Genomic DNA, 17,241 nt, shown 5'->3' on the forward strand with positions numbered 1-17,241 from the left:
CTCTCTACTCTTTGGTCATCCTCTAAAGTGCTCTCATTATCCAACTTGTCCAACTCCCGTATTTTATAAATAATGTTCTACTTTTGAAGATTAACATGGCAGCTACTGAAGCTTGCAAGGAAGCTACTTGGATTCAAAGGTTGATGGAGGAACTCGAGCACAAGAAGCAAAAGATCATTGTATATTGTGACAGTCAGAGTGCCTTGCACATTGCAAGGAATCCTGCCTTTCATTCCAGGACAAAGCACATAGGTCTGCGTTATCATTTTGTTCGAGAAGTAGTAAAGGAGGGGAGTGTGGATATGCAAAAGATTCACACAAATGAAAACCTAGCTGATGTTATGACTAAGCTGGTTAGTGTTGACAAGTTTACGTGGATTCGGTCCTACTATGGCCTATATGAAAATAAGCAACGTGATGGTGTGAAGATTTGATTAGTTTAATCAAAATCTTCAAGTGGGAGATTGTGAGAATAGAAGTCCCACATCGGTGGGAACTTAGTTTGGGATTTACTTTTTATGTTATAAAAGGGAGCCTATTGTTTCTTTAGGAATCATCCCAAAGTCTTTCTTTTCTTTCTATTTGCTTTAGTGAGTGAGAGAAAAACAAGAGAGAATATTTGTTTCTCCTTGAAGGTTCTCCTTATTAGTTTTTCCTATTTCCTAGAGAGAAGTCCTCATTTGTTTTCTTCTTGGAGATTGAGAGAGTGGTATGTGATTTGCTTTCTTTGAATAAATTATATTTATTGTATATTGTCTGTGTGTGTTCCTTTATTTTCATCTTGTATTTTAGTTGTGAGTACTTGTGCTAGTACTCTGATACCCAACATATACTTGGAGATTCATGACTAACTTTATATACTCGATTGTAAGTAAAAAATGACAGTGATAGTCAAATTGAACGTTGTTTAGCTTTCTAGAAAGGATGTAGTCTTATTTAGGTGAAAACAATGTTTTACACATAAGACGAAATGTTTACTACGAATTTTCATGAATTTTTTATGCAAAAAATATGTTAAATATATAGATGATAATAACATATACATGGACAAAGGTCACACAATACAAACTCCCAAAGGAAATTAAAACAAAAAAAACTACAAATAACATTGTGTTGTTTTGACCCAATAAAATAAAAAGACGTGTAAATAAGAAATCTCAATTGATTGAAAATATTCCTAAATTTTTCCATTTTTCATCAAAACTCATGTCTGAGTTATGTTACCTAACATAAATTAATAGATATAAATGCATAAAATTAAATTTAAATGCCAATTCCTACTCTTTAAGCCACTTGACAAACCTATTAAGGTTCTCCGATGATGCACCTCCTTTGACTATGTTGTTCATAAGTTTCTCCTTCAACTCAAGAGACCTTGATTTCACGTTCTCATCGCCGAGGAGTTGTTCCACTTTCAATTTTACCTCCTTGCATGACACAACTCCATTTTTATCTTTGTCAAATCCCAACCCAACCTCTAACTCATCACAAATGTATTTTCTGTTCTGAATTTGGTCTCCAAAATATGGCCAACACAAAAAAGGCACCCCATTAGACAAACCTTCTATGGTAGAATTCCAACCACAGTGACTGACAAAACATGCTATAGCAGGATGACTTAAAACTTTTTGTTGAGGAGCCCAACTAACTACCTTACCGTTGTGCCCTTTGAATTCATGAGGGTATTCCATTTTATTGTCTTCTCTTATAACCCAAAGAAAAGGTCTATTGGTGAGGACCAGTCCAAGGGCAAGTTCATTGAACTGGTTTTGGTCAAAAAGAGTGAAACTACCAAATGCAACGTACAACACAGTACCATGATGTTGTTCATCAAGCCAACTCATGGAAGAGAGATCTTCTTCCCAGTATTGTCCAATTGCTCTTGTGGTACCAATTTTAGTGTCATAACTTCTTAATAATGGACCAATTGGCAGAATATTAGGAACAAATGATAGTGCACCAGGTTCAAGTTCATGTGTAGTGTTGCAGAGCCACCATTCTGTCAAATTTAAGCTTTGACAACAGTGTATTATATACTTAAACATTGTCTTACCATTTATTTTGTCTCCCAAGTTGAGCCAAAAAAAGTCTCCTGTGTTCATTTCAGCCATACTTGGTGATATTTGAATTGTCTTTTTTGTTGTTAATCTCACTCCTGTAATAAAAAAGAAGGAAGAATTATTGTGGAAATTTTTTATTCAATATTAATATTAAATTTGAATTTTCTATTGATTTTTCTATATTTTTGTTCTATATATTTCCTCTACTGTATGTTCAAAATATCATGATAGTCATTCCAATAAAGAATGTGCACTCTTAATAGTTCTATTATATTCACTATATACTTTGATAATCACTCCAATAATGAATGTGCACTCTTAATACTTCTACTATATTCACTATATACTCCTAATGATACGTTTGGACAGAATATTTAAATGAAATAATTATTTTTCTTTTGAATAATTTAGATTTTTTTAATGAATGTTTGTTTAGATAAATAAATTAAAAAGTATTTAATATGTAAATATTTTTTGGAAGTATTTTAATTAGTTAAATTAGTAAAAATTTAAATATCCTTAAAAAATAGGTGAAATTTAAATTTTTTTCACTCACTACTTTACATTCTGGATTTTATGGACCTTACAAAGTATAAACTATTTAAATATTTTAAGTTAATTAATATTTTTAAAATTTAACATAAAAATTTTATACATTAAAATAAAGCCTTAATTATATTTTAAGTCCTTGATAAAATTTGGGAACTTTAATTGAGTCCCTAATCAATTTTTATGGTCTTTTCTTAAAATTTTAAAACTTCTCCATTGAGTCCCTCTTGTAGTTAAGTGTGATTAGGAATGTCAACGGAGCGGGTAGGGTACAGGTAGTAACTCTCTCGTACCCTACCCGCTGGATAAATATTTGTCACATATCCGTACTCATATTTATCGGGTATCCGTTATACGGGTATCCGCATAATTTTTTAATATCCACGTGTACCCGTGGGTATTTACAAAAAAATAAAAGTAAATATTTAACAACATATTTTAATCATAAATCCAAATAGAATACCATATATAACATTCATAAATCTCAAACAAAGTCCAAAAAACTCATTTAACTACGGTTGAATGACAGTTTACAAAGAAATGAATTTTTTTAAAACTAATTGATAAAATAATAACTCATTCAAAATCAATATGTTAGTATTTTAATCATGTTTTTTTTAATTTAAATTAGAGTATAGCGGTATATGTATCTACGAGTACAGATACTATGATAATCGTACACGCCCCATTAACATGGGGTATAAAAAATACTCTACCCATTAGTCACGGGTATCCATCATTTAGAATATTCATTTCCTACTGTTGCAAGCTTTATCTACGGATACCCGTGGGTACAAAATTTTTTTTTGACATCCCTAAGTGTGACGGTTAACTTTGTGACGTGACAATTGTCTTGCACGGTCACTTCCATCAATGTTGTCACATAATATTTGTTACAAAAAACGGTGATGACGAAATTTTTTCCAAATATTTATTGTATTTAACAAAAATAGTTTTTAAATTTAATTAAAATTATCAATTAAATCCTAAATCATAAACCCTAAAATATTATCGTTATGGAGAGTAACAATATAAGTGTCATATCACAAAATTAAACTTAACTGCAGGGTCTCAATTGAAAAGTTTTACAATTTTAAGGACTTAAAGCACAAAAATTTATTAGATACTCAATTGAAAGTTTTGAAATTTATCAAGAACTCAAAATATAATTAATCATAAAATAAATATTGTTAAAATGAAATTTTATCTCACAAAAAGTTCAATTATTTTATCCGAATATAAAGTTGAAATGTAAAGTATTTTAAATTTTTTATTGAAATCAATTATTTAAAATCAATTACTGAAATAAATTTAATTACAAACAATTTAGATATGATACATTTAAAAAATATAATTTGACAATCTCATGGATCACTATAAAATGTAATCATTTAGCATTATAAAAAGGTCTTTGAGTGTGAGAACTATGTAAATGATAGCTTATCTATATAATTATCTTTTTATTTATAATTCCCTAATTAGTACAAATACTCATAAATAACCAATATAAAATATATTCTTTCTACACTTCTGTACAACACTATTTAACAATTTAAAAAACCTTTATTTCACCTTGCACCGCCTACATAAGTAACTTATGCGCAAACTTACTCTAATAATAAAAAATAAATGAAATAATATTTTAATACTTTTTCATTTATGTTAATTTTTGTTTTAATTAAAAATATTAATTTTCCTTCCATTTCTTTTGAAAATATTTAATCATTTTTAATTTGAATTATTCTATGTAATAGAACATATAAATTTACTCTCTAAAATACTTTTCATGTCATATGTCGGTGAAAAAAATTTAAAAAATTGTTTCCTATCAAATAAAATAATTTACTTGTTTACTTTTCCATAGATGTATAAATGGTTCAAATTTTTAAAAATTAAATAAATAATCTAAATAATTATGTTAGAACAATCAGAATTAGTTTATGGCGTAATACATTTAGAGAAACATGTAATATAAATAATCTCAAGCAAAATTAATTTTAATTTAAGAATTAATCATATATTTAGTCCTAAAATTTAAATTTAAAATTGAAATTATTTTGTATTCTAAGTTTTGATATATTTAAATACCAAATTTTAAAAAATAAATAGATATAATTATTTTAACTCAATAATATTAATTTTTTTTACATATTAAATGTTCTTTCACATTTGAACTGAAATTTAATATTTTACTGTACAAACATTTCAAACATAAGTCTCAGATACCAATTACCTTCATTCACTTTTAAAATTTGAAAACTAAGATATGTATCAAAATTTAAGAAAAAAATTAATTTTACATTTACAAAGACTAAAAACATATCTAATTATAAACTTAATTAACTAAATCACATTTAAACTGTTCATTTATAAAAAAAAAAAAATCATAAAAAAAATATAACAGTATTCTTACCATCAGAATCTAAGGACCCATCGTGAATAAGAGAGGGAAGACTGCGAATTAAGGCAAACGTTGTAGCTGACGCAGGCCACACTATTGCTCCTTTCATTCCAAATTTTCTGCCAACATCCAACGCCCAAGCCATTCCAAGATCTGCAACAATGAAGCTCATTTTGTTATTATCACTTTTCAAATGCATATTCTCTATCACTTTCTCCAGTTCTTTCGGCATCGTCTTCTGCAGAGCATCACACAGCTTCCCCAAATCGTTTCTGTCTTCATCAGCTCCTAACCCATCAGGCACCGAAACCAACTTCATCATCGATTCTTCCTCATGCTTCGTACTATGTTGTTGCGCTCCAAAGGAACTCACCACTCGCTTGTGGTCGAATTCTGTGTTCACAAAAACCACTTTGCAACCATTTTCGACCAATTTCTGTGACAGGATCATCAAGGGGTTCACGTGTCCCTGTGCTGGATAAGGTAGCACCAGCACAACTGGAACATTGCTCATCTTCTTTTCAGGTTTCGGATGTTTCTGAGACCCTTTATTATGGTGATGATACTTCTATATTTATTCTTATTTATTCTGGTCTTCTTTCTTTTATGAATTTATAATTAAAAATATGTATTTTTTGTTTTTTGAAATATTGTGGTTATTATCGAAGAGTGAGAAATTTCATTATCTCATCTTTCTAGTTGAAAATCGTGTTCTATAAAGGCATTCTATTGGTCTTTAGCCATGAAAAAGACAACAACTTCTTGCTTTTTAAATCTATGTAAACATTAATATTATTTTTGTGAATGTTATTATTTTTGTAATTATGATAGCAGACCGTTTGTCAAGTGCTAAAATAGATCCATAGCCATATCTCATTGTATTATCCATAGAAATGTGATTATTTTCTGTTTACACAGCGATTTTTTTTAATTAAAATAATATTTTGAATCTTCAAATGATTCCACGTCCCTTTCCTTTCAAAACACGTGTTTAAGAACCTTTCTACATATTTTTATCGACAGGGAAACTTGACCGTACTTGTACGTCTTTGTTTTATATCATTATTACTGTCATCGGATAGGAAAAGGATGAGAAGAACGCTCTAGAAAAAAAAAAAAAAAAATATATATATATATATATATATATATATATATATATATATATATATATATATATAACTGTTTCGAAAATTTGTTTTCAAAATATAATTTATACGTTCGGAAAAGTTTTTTTCGGAATATATTTTAGATTTAATTCGAGTTTCTCTAGTTTTTATTAAATGTAATTATATAATATATTATGATAAGAAACATGATGACTAGATCTCCCAAATATTTATTATATTTGATAAAAATCATTTTAAAAATTAATTAAAGTTATAGAATTTCAAACTAATAAAATAGAAAATTTAAAAATTTAAAAATTAAAACACAAATGAGTTTAAAATTATAGAAATACACACAGACAACAAAATTTAAAAGTAACTATTTTTTTATAGTTTTTATAACTGTTTAAATTTTTGATGTTGTATATTTGTAATTTTTAATTTTTTAATTTTTAACGTTTCAAGCACATTTCAATATAGTATTTAAATTATTTACACTGTTTGACACATTTTTGCTTCAATATTAACTTAAATATTATCATGAAATGTGCTTGAAACGTCATATAAACTTAACAAAATTTAGTTAAAAGGACTAAATTCACGCATTTTGAAAGATAAAAGACTAAATTGGTATAAAGTTTTGATGAGGGACTAATTCCAAAATTCACTGAAACTTGAGGGATCAAAAACATATTTAACCCTTTATAGTTTTGCAAAGTATTTTATATAGGTAAATTGCAAGGACAAGGTGGTTATAGCCAAGGAAAGTAATAAAGATGCTACAAGACAAAGACCAACTACATCAATTTATAGGAGAAATGGTGGTGAAACTCTGGATATAGATCTTGTAGCTACAGTTGAAGGGATTGATTAGGGCTAAGATCCTGAAGAAGGTTTCCAAGATGTTCATCAGACATCTCTTTACTCGTCAACTAAGTTGACCACACTACAAAAAGAGTGTATTTTAGCTAGGGTTATTTAAAAGAGGTTATAATAACCCTTAGTAATACCAATGGGGTTTCTCAAACTCCCGATAAATATTGCCATAAAGTTTTATATTATATCCATTCTTACTTTCTCTCTTTTGCATTTGTTTTCTCATATTCCCTTTTTTTCATCTTTTCATCTTTTCATATATTCATATTCATTTTTGTTTTCCCTCTTCATTACTCGCAAAACTTAAAAGTTTTCGAACCAACATTTTTGAATTGGAAAAAGAAATGATTGCAATTCTTCATCTTCAATCTCACTCTTATTCGATTGTGCATATCTGAATCACAATTGGTAAATGTTCTTCTTCCTTTTTTGATTTCTCAAATTTTCACGCCCTAAATCTCAGTGAGATTTTGTTTCAGGTGTTACTTCCATACTTGCGGTGCATTTGGAGTTCTGCGGTGTCTGTGTCGGGTGTTCACTACGACTTTTTCAGTGAAGTGTTCATGGTTTGAAATATGCGGCTGCTTCGAAGTTTAATGATTGCTTCAATTTTACGAGTGTGACTTTCCTTCCAAAATTACATTGGTCTCTGTTTTGTTTCATGAGTCATTTTCATTGTATAAATGTTGCAACATTACAAAATAGCATGTAAAAATATTTTTTGATGTTTTGTCATTGTGTGAATCTATATGATTGCTTTACAGAGTCATTCTTTGTGTTATTCCACTTGTTCCTACAATTGTTTCTTGTCATGTGTAGACGAACCGGGCAAGCAGGGTAAGTGTTAGTTTTGAAATGGTGAGTTTAGCCAAGAAGGGGGGGTTGAATTGACTTTATAAAACTTTTTCGAAACCTTAAATCTCTTTTCAATTGAATCTAACGGACTGAAAAGTTTGGATGTAAATGCAGCAGACCAGTACACTTTTAGTCGATTAAAATATAAAACAACAGACTAAATTGTTCTTGATGCTATGAAACAATCGATTAAAAAGGCAATTCAGTCGGCTAAAACACTGGAGAATTATGCAGAATTTGCGAATTCAACTCAAACAACAATCTTTTATATACAAGACATATTCCAATCAGTATTTATAACAAGTATAAAGCCTCATATTACACAAGAATGCATTAAATCACACCAAAGATCAAATTGCTTGGTTTTCTTGAGTTTTTAAAGAGTTTCAAAGAGAGTGAGATGAGGGAAAGAAGAATGCACAATTGTTTTTATACTGGTTCACTCAATCACAGAGCTACATCCAGTTTTCCAAGACAACCTAAGCCTGGTTTCCACTATATTCAAAATTTTTACAAATCAAACACCAAGATTACACTTTTGAACACAAAACACACAAGATTTTTGACTCACACAAAAATCTAGAACTACAACATACAAGAATCACACTTACATACCTGAAATCACATCAGGCAAACCATCCAAAGGCACAAGTTTTGTGTTGAAATTGCAAATTTAGCTAACTGAAATTCTGGCAGTTTTCAAATTATGCAGATTGTTGTCATTTTAAGTGCAGCACACACATGATCTAATAAGATTAACAAGCTAAATAGATATCAACATATATTCTTCATGTCAAGAACACCTAATTCAATTCTAAGCTTATTAAATCTATCACGTGCAAGGGGTTTAGTGAATAAATCCGCCAATTGATTTTCAGTTTTCACAAACATGATTTCAATATCAACTTTTTGAATATGATCTCTTATGAAATGATGCCTGATTTCAATGTGTTTGGTTTTAGAATGCTGGATTGGATTCTTAGTTAGGTTGATTGCACTTGTATTATCATAATAAAGAGGTACCTTCTCTAGCTTTACACCATAATCCATAAGTTGATGCTTCAACCATATGCTTTGAGCACATGCATGTCCAACTGCTATGTACTCAGCCTCATTTGTAGAGAGTGCTACACATGCATGCTTCTTGCTATTCCATGAGATTAGGCTTGATCCAAGTAGATGACATGTGTCACTCGTGCTTTTCCTATCCAATAATCTGAAAAACCACTAAGAACAATATTAGATTCATTAGGATACCATAATCCAACATTAGTTGTCCCTTTCATATACTTAAGAATCCGTTTTGCAGCTTTGAAGTGTGATTCCTTTGGATTGGATTGAAACCTAAAACACAAGCCAACACGAAATTGTATATTCGGTCTACTAGCAGTTAGATATAGCAAGGAACCAATTAACCCTCTATATTTGGTTGAATCAACTTGGTTTCCAGCCTCATCTGCATTCATAAGGCAATTTGTAGCAATTGGAGTGGCAGCCTCTTTGCAATCCTCCATTTTGAACTTTTTCAGTAGATCAAAACAGTATTTTGACTGGCTTAAAAATGTTCCATGCTTGAGTTGCTTCACTTGCAGCCCTAGGAAGTAGGTTAGCTCACCCATCATAAACATCTCAAATTCTCCCTGCATAGCTACAACAAACTCTTCACACATGGAGTTATTATTTGATTCAAAGATTATATCATCTACATATACTTGAACAAGTATTACATCACTTGTACGTTTTCTAATGAAAAGTGTTTTATCAACAACACCTATAGCATATCCTTTAGATAAAAGAAAGTTACTTAACCTCTCATACCACTGTTGTGGTGCTTGCTTCAAACCATATAAAGCTTTTTTTCAATTTGAAATTCATCAAATTCAATGCCTTCCTCTTGATTATAACCTTTAGCAACTAGCCTAGCCTTATTCCTAACTATATTACCATTTTCATCCATTTTATTCCTAAACACCCATTTTGTACCAATCACATTCATTGCATCAGTTTTAGGAACAAGAGACCACACATCATTCCTAGTGAATTGATTAAGTTCATCTTGCATAGCAACAACCCAATTACTATCACACAATGCATCATTCACATTCTTAGGTTCAATTTGAGAAACAAATGCAACATGTTGAAAGAATGCAAGCTTGCGTCTAGTGGATACTCTCTGTTCTATGTCACCAATTATGTTGTCCTTTGATAATCCTTTGGGTTCAATCCACTCCTTGGGTAAATTGTTGTCTGCAGCTTTTTTAGTCGACTGAATTTCCTGCAGCAAATTCCAATTCTGCAGCAGATTTCTTCTTCAGTGTTGTTTCTTCTTCATCTGCAATCTTAGGCTTTTGATCTTGCTACACAAGGTTAGTTTCATCAAATACAATATACACTAACTCTTCAACAATCATTAGCCTCTTGTTGTAAACTCTAAGTCACAAATCCTTCATCATTTAACTCCAACTTTGTAATCTTAAACTTGTCATTTATCATGTGCCTCGAGCAGCCACTATCTAGGTACCATAGGGCTTTCTTTTCATGTTTTATGACTTGCAAAACAAATTAATATTGCATGGTTCCCTTTGATAGTTTAGGTCCAACATGGTTATGCCTTTCTAGATCCTTTTGGGATCCATTTCATAATTCCCTTAGGTATATCATACTTTCTAACATGACAATTCTTAAGAATATGACCTTTCTTCACACAGTAGTCGCATGAAATGAAGGGCATAACATTTGGCTCACTCTTGGAAAAGAAACTGGAGAACTTCTTGGCTTTCTTTTCATGGATAGGTGTATAACCAAGTCTAGCCTTTCCAAAAACACAATTTTGAGAGCCAAGAACAGCTTCCAAGTTTGTTTTTCCTTTTGTGAACTTTGCACATGTTTTCAAAAGATATTTCACTTGATTTTTCAAAGTAGTGCAATTTTCACAAGGTTTTATAGCTAGCTGTTTTTCAAAACAATCGACTGAATTACTGTAAATCATTTCCAAATGTTTGAAATCAGTTTTTAAGTCGACTATTTCTGATTCTGGTTGGCTAACTCTGTTTTCTAGCCAGCTATTTAATCCTTTTAGCCGATTGTTCATGACAGCAATTTTGTTTGCCTCACTATGCAACTCTTCAAAGTCATGCAACAATTGATAATAGTCATTCTTATCTTTGGATGACAAGGAACTTACTTGGCTTGATGAGGATGATTCATATCCGGCCATGAGGCATAAATTTGCTTCCTCACATTCTTCTTGAGATGAAGTACTTGTTGAATCATCATTGTCCTCCCAAGCTATGTAGGCACGTCTTTCCTTGCCCTTTTTCTAATTTTTCCTATCATCAACCTTCTCTTTCTCTTTGTTAACATTAGGACATTCAATCTTGATATGTCCTTGCTTTCCACTATTATAACATGAGAATTTAGAAGAATTACTTCAATCATTTTGTTTAGAATTGTACCTCCTTTTATTACCTTTGTTATCTTTCCTCTTGAGATACTTTCCAAACTTTTTGACTAGTAGATTCAAGTTCTCATTGTCAATAGATTCAGCAACCTCTTCCTCGATTTCATCACTCTTCTTAGAACTAGCCTTCAAGGCTATGGGTTTTACCTTTTTCTCACTTGTTTTAAGCTCACTTAGCCTTTGCATTTCAATCTCATGCTCTCTAAGCTTACCAAATAGTGCAGCTGTTGTGATGATAGATAAATCCTTATATTCAGATATGGCAGTCACCTTTGGTTGCCAATTTCTATCAAGACACTTAAGCACTTTGATGTTTAACTCCTCTTTGTCAAATTCTTTGCCTAGACCCATGAGATGGTTGACTATGTGAGTGAACCTCTTTTGCACTTTAGCTATAGACTCTCCTTTTTGCATCTTGAAAAGTCATACTCTTGAAGCAAGGCATGCTTCCTTGCTCTCTTCACTTCACTTGTTCCTTCATGTGTAACCTCTAGGACATCCCACATTTCCTTTGCATTCTTGCATTGGGAGACCCTAAAAAATTCATCCATACTCAAAGATGAAGTGATGATGTTTTTGGCATTGCAATCATATTGAGCTCTTCTCCTTTCTTCATCATTCCATTCACTCCAAGGCTTGTCCACCTGCTTATTTTCAATAACACATTTAGGAGTATATGGTCCATTAACTATTACATCCCAAATTTCTTTGTTTATAGATTCAATGAAAATTTGCATCCTTATTTTCCAAAACTGATAGTTTAGGCCACAAAACATAGGTGGTCTATGAATATATGCACCTTCAGCAAAAGAGTGTTTACTTTCAGCCATTTCAAAAAAAATTCTGATCAACTTGAATACCTTTCAAGAACCTTGCTATAGATACCAATTGTTAGTTTTGAAATGGTGAGTTTAGCCAAGAAGGGGGGGCGGTTGAATTGGATTTATAAAACTTTTTTGAAAGCTTAAATCTCTTTTTCAATTGAATCTAACAGACTGGAAAGTTTGGATGTAAATGTAGCAGACCAGTACACTTTCAGTCGATTAAAAACCTAGCAGTGCTCTGTGGAACAATGCAGTGGCTGGCCAGCGAGAGTGACGACACCGGCAATCCAGAATACAATTCCTTACCAATCAAAAACCAATGAGAAAACCTAGCAGCGATAACAATGGTAAGAAGAAGAATGAATTAAACTCACCAAAACCAAGGTCACGGTCGACGAACGCGATGGCCGACGAGAAGACAGAGCCGCTCCGACGTGGAACCCAGCCAATCTTCGAACGTGGAACTCAGACCCACGATGGCAGCGGAGAGGCGACGATAGCGGCAAGGCGACGGCAGCGGCGAGGTGACGGCAGCGCAATGGCGACGTCGGTGAGCAGCAGTAGCGCAATTGGCGTGGTGAATTTGGGGGAGAGAGGCGACGGTGGAACTCCAACCCACGGTGGCAGCGGAGAGGCGACGGCAGCGGTGAGGCGACGATACCGGCGAGGTAATGGCAGAGCAATGACGATTTCAGTGAGAGCGACAGCGGCGTGGTGATTTTGGGGGAAAGTTTCTCAATTTGGGGAAAAAGAAAGTGAGGTGCGATTTCATAATACCGCGAACTTTACCGAAGGATATAATCTGTCGGTAAGTACACGACTCCGTCAGGGCTAATTTCACATAGACATTACTGACGGATGAATCCGTCGGAAACTGGGTTCAAAATTCCATACAATCATTACCGACGAATCAATCCGTCGGTAATGATAATCATGGGTTTTCGTCGGTAATTTCGTCGGTAAATGGCAATTACCGACGGATATATATCCGTCGATATTAATCTGTCGCTAAATACGATATTTCTTGTAGTGTAAGGGAGGAAATAGCTTTCAAGAGGTATACCAACAAACTGCACTGGAAATTGAGAGATTGGGGGTGAATTGGAAGCCATTTGTAGTGAGTGGAGGCAATCAAAGAAGTCACGTGGTAACATCAAGGGAATTGTAGTCACTTAATTGTAGCAGGATATCAAGGTTAGGGGAGCTATCTTATGTGTTTTTATTTGAATTGTGTGCGTCTGGATTGAATAATATGATTGTGATCCTTGCATCGAGTTAAAAATCCCAAAATATGTTCGTGTTTCTGGAATTTCCAGAAACCGCCTGGCGATTATGTGTAACCCGCCAGGTGACGCATGCTCCAGAACCCATTTTCTAGGTTTCTCCTATGAATCGCCTGGCGGCTATGTGATGTCTGCCATGCGATGCGAACTGGCTTGCCCAATTAATCTGGTTTTGTGAGTTTTGTGATGTTGGTGATGCGTGGATGGAGTATTTATTTCAAATTTTAAAATTGTTTGTGTGTGTACATGTTTGAGATTGTATGAATGGTGATAATTGTATGAATCTTTGCCTAATTGGGGAATTAGGATTCATATTGGGATTGAGGATGGAGAACTATGATTTTTGCACATGATATGGGTTCTACTTCATGAAGATGATATTAATTTGAGTAAGCATGAACCATATAAGTTTAAGGAATATATCAAAGGTGTCAAAATGTATGGCGAAATGTGATAATTGGGAAATTTGGGCTTCGTAATGGTGTAGGAAAAATATGGGCAGAACCCAGAATTTTTATGCACCTCCTAGCGGTACAGGAATTACTGCCAGGCGACACATTAGGGCGGGCAGACACATTGATTTTTGCTTCGAGTTGGGTTTGTAGGTGTAGTTACCTGAAATTTTGGTGCATGATATAGTGTAATTGATTATAAGGTATGGAAAGGAAACTTTGTAATGTAACATAACTAAGTAGAGGTGTGAAGAGGTATAACTAGGGATTGTACGCATGTAAAAGCCATGTTGTTTTTTCCTTACCTGTGATATGGTTCATTATTTTTTGTTTACTATCATGAAGTGTCATTGTGAATGTTGGCTATAAAATTAGTGAAATATGCTTTACTTGGTATGAGGATAGGATTATGGTGAATGCATAACAAGTTGTAGAAATGCATGTCTAATTGTAAAATTATGAATGTGTTGCATTGTAATTCAGTCATAAGGTTATGACTGGATAATTGTAAGTATGCCTTGAATTGCGTGTTGTATGATCGGGGGTTCATTAGAACCTGCCGAAAGTGCAAAAAAATAGTAAAAATGTGTTACTGGTATGGTGCCTAGCAACACGGTACGAGCCACTAGCCAATAGAGGCTCAAAATAGTGGCAGGGGGCCATTGGTTTTGTGTGGCGTCTGGCGGCAAGGGAGGCTCCGCCAAGCGTAGGGCGTTAAATAGAGGCACTAGGAGGCACTATCACTTGGCGACGAGAGGAGACTACTAGGCAGTCTGGAACCATGTTTCGCCTGGTGACGCGAGAGGTGCGCCAGGCGATTTTGGGATCAGAGTTGAATCGCAAGGAAGATTTCTACACGACTTTGGATGGAGGTCATGATGCGATGCTTTGTTGGGGCCCAATTACGAGTGTAACTTGTATTGGGGCAACACGTGGCACTCGAGGTTATAGCCTAGTAGTTTTGGTAGTCTTGGGACAAATACCGATTGCGGTTCCTATTGGGGAATAGGGATGGTAACGGGGCGGGGCGAGCACAGGTTTCGCTATCCCATACCCATCCCTGTAAAAAAAATTCATTCTCATCCCCATACCCAAACCCAACGGGTATCAAACTTTTTTCCCGTCCCCATCCCCGTCGGATAACGAGTATAATCTCATACCCATACCCATACTCATTTTCTTACTACTTCAATATTAATTTTAATTAATTTTTATAAAATAATAAAAAATTATGCTAAAGGAACCATAATATTATCAAATATTCAATATTAGAAGGATGATTGTTTATTCGATATCAAATACTTTAAAATAAATTATAATTGTTTACATTTTATATTATAATACCAAATAAAATTTCATGAGAACCAAAACAATTATTAAATTTGCAAATATTAATGAAACATAGTTGATAAAATTTAAAAATATTTTTTTTAAATATAAAAGGAAAACAAATATTCAAATTAAAATATATTTTAAATGTTTGTTTACTTCAATCTTTTAAATTCTAATGAATCTCTCTTTTATACACTAATAAAAGTTATAATACATCATTTGATCAAAATAATATAAAGAACAAATAATAATCATAATAAAAGTTTAAAATAAATTATAATTGTTTACATTTTAGATTATAATACCAAATAAAATTTCATGAGAACCAACACATTTATTAAATCTAAACATTAATGAAACCTAGTTGATAAAATTTAAAATATTTTTTAAAAAATACAAAAGGAAAACAAATATTGAAATTAAAATATATTTTAAATGTTTGTTTACTTCAATCTTTTAAATTCTAATGAATATTTTTTTATACACTAATAAAAGTTACAATACATTACTTGATCAATATGATACAAAGAACAAATAATAATCATAATAATGAAATTTTAACATATATCTTGTATTTTTTGAACTTCAATTATGTTGGATGGTGATAAGAAAATATTCATGACAATTACATTAAATTTTTATATTGTAGTAAATAAAAGTTATTTATACAATTATAGTGAAAAAAATTACAGTATGATTGATAATGAGTTAGAAAATAAAAAATAATTAGATAAAATATATTGAAATAGTATTCTACATAATGAAAATAAACAACAAATAAAAATATTAAAAAATTAACAAATGTTTACAAACAATTTGAGAGACTATTGAAAGAAATCGCACAAAGGAAAATAAATGTATAATTAAGGGTATGATAAGTTGAAAAATATCTTAGAGATCTAAGAAAAGTTTTCAAATATCAACATATATACTCAATGGTTGAGAAATAACAAAAATTGTTTTAGCGAAACAAAAGAGCTCTTCAAATGAAACAAAAACTAATAATAATAATAATAAGTAGAGGACTTTTTTTATATTACCTAGTAAACAAAAGGTTTGTTCTATTAAATACTTAAATTGAGAGTATTAAACATTCTCATGTGAAAGGAAAATATATAATAAATAAAATATATTAAAAAATAATAGAAATATTCAAATGTGAGACATAATTTTTTTTTTAACTGACATACATCTTGTTGACATAATTACATAAAAGTTATGATAAGATGAAAAATATAATTGAGATGCAAATGAGTTTCATGATAAATCAAATAATTAGAATAAATAAAAAATAATATATATGGTTACTTCATTAATTGTGAATATTTTAATAATTTAAAAGGGGACGGGTATTATGGCGGGGATATGTACATCCCCATACCCATCCCCATACCCAATTAAAAAGTCGAGGATTCCCCATACCCATACCCATACCCAGTCAATGCGGGGATTCCTCGTCAAAACGGGGACGGGTTCGAGCAATACCCACGGGGACGGGTTTATTTGCCATCTCTATTGGGGAACTCCACTTGGTATCGTAGATCATGGTCGTGGTAATTTATTCCCGCATGTGGACTATTAGGTGGTGGCCTGTAGTCGGAGGGGCGAGTAGACACTTGTGCAGCAAAGATCGATTAGTGTACTCATCAAAGGAAGAAGAATTAAAAGGCATCCAATAGAAGGTTTGGAAGTGGAGATTGGAGGATTAGGGTGCTAACTATTGGCACAAGCAAGCTTGAAGCAAAGAATTGATAAAGCCATATCCATGAAGATCATAGGTTTTTGATGAAGATTGATGAAGATCCACTTGAAGATTAGTTTTAGTGTACTAAATCTGAAAATAACATGTTAAATGTAATGTGTCAGTGTTATATCTTGTTGGTAGGCTATATGACATAGGTTAAATGTCTTGTGTACCTTAGCGTGTCTCTTTTAATCTGTTAAAATGGGTTTTAACAGGTTAAAAGGCTTGTTGTATTTAGTTTTTGGTATAAATGCATTTAGTCAGTTGAATTATATTTTAATCGACTGATTTCACTTAAG

General features: G+C 32.3%; 2 protein-coding genes across 2 annotated transcripts; both read right to left on the reverse strand.

Moving 5' to 3' along the window:
• Positions 1-1,144: 1,144 nt before the first annotated feature.
• On the reverse strand, positions 1,145-5,588 carry LOC114181493 (UDP-glycosyltransferase 83A1-like). Its single transcript, XM_028067962.2, has 2 exons — positions 5,023-5,588; positions 1,145-2,155 (listed from the first exon to the last, which is right to left on the reverse strand). Exons 1-2 carry the CDS (start codon positions 5,522-5,524, stop codon positions 1,278-1,280), a joined length of 1,380 nt encoding a protein of 459 aa, XP_027923763.1. The 5' UTR covers positions 5,525-5,588; the 3' UTR covers positions 1,145-1,277.
• A 2,706-nt stretch (positions 5,589-8,294) lies between these two features.
• On the reverse strand, positions 8,295-9,313 carry LOC146886693 (secreted RxLR effector protein 161-like). Its single transcript, XM_085672654.1, has 3 exons — positions 9,138-9,313; positions 8,871-9,063; positions 8,295-8,342 (listed from the first exon to the last, which is right to left on the reverse strand). The coding sequence occupies exons 1-3, from the start codon at positions 9,311-9,313 to the stop codon at positions 8,295-8,297; spliced, it is 417 nt and encodes a 138-aa protein (XP_085528780.1).
• Positions 9,314-17,241: the final 7,928 nt, after the last annotated feature.

Source organism: Vigna unguiculata, chromosome 4, assembly GCF_037176805.1.
Source record: "Vigna unguiculata cultivar grain cowpea cultivar isolate G323 ecotype 2 chromosome 4, ASM3717680v1, whole genome shotgun sequence".
In the NCBI taxonomy this organism is placed as follows: domain Eukaryota; kingdom Viridiplantae; phylum Streptophyta; class Magnoliopsida; order Fabales; family Fabaceae; genus Vigna; species Vigna unguiculata.

Coding starts and splice junctions, on each gene's coding strand:
- LOC114181493 (XM_028067962.2), bottom strand. CDS start 5,524: ATGAGCAATGTTCCAGTTGTGCTGGTGCTACCTTATCCAGCACAGGGA. Junction 2,156..5,022: donor TGGGTCCTTAGATTCTGATG/GTAAGAATACTG, acceptor TTTTTATTACAG/GAGTGAGATTAACAACAAAA.
- LOC146886693 (XM_085672654.1), bottom strand. CDS start 9,313: ATGAATGCAGATGAGGCTGGAAACCAAGTTGATTCAACCAAATATAGA. Junction 9,064..9,137: donor GCTGCAAAACGGATTCTTAA/GTATATGAAAGG, acceptor GTGGTTTTTCAG/ATTATTGGATAGGAAAAGCA. Junction 8,343..8,870: donor ATGGTGTAAAGCTAGAGAAG/GTACCTCTTTAT, acceptor TTTTGAATATAG/TGGAAACCAGGCTTAGGTTG.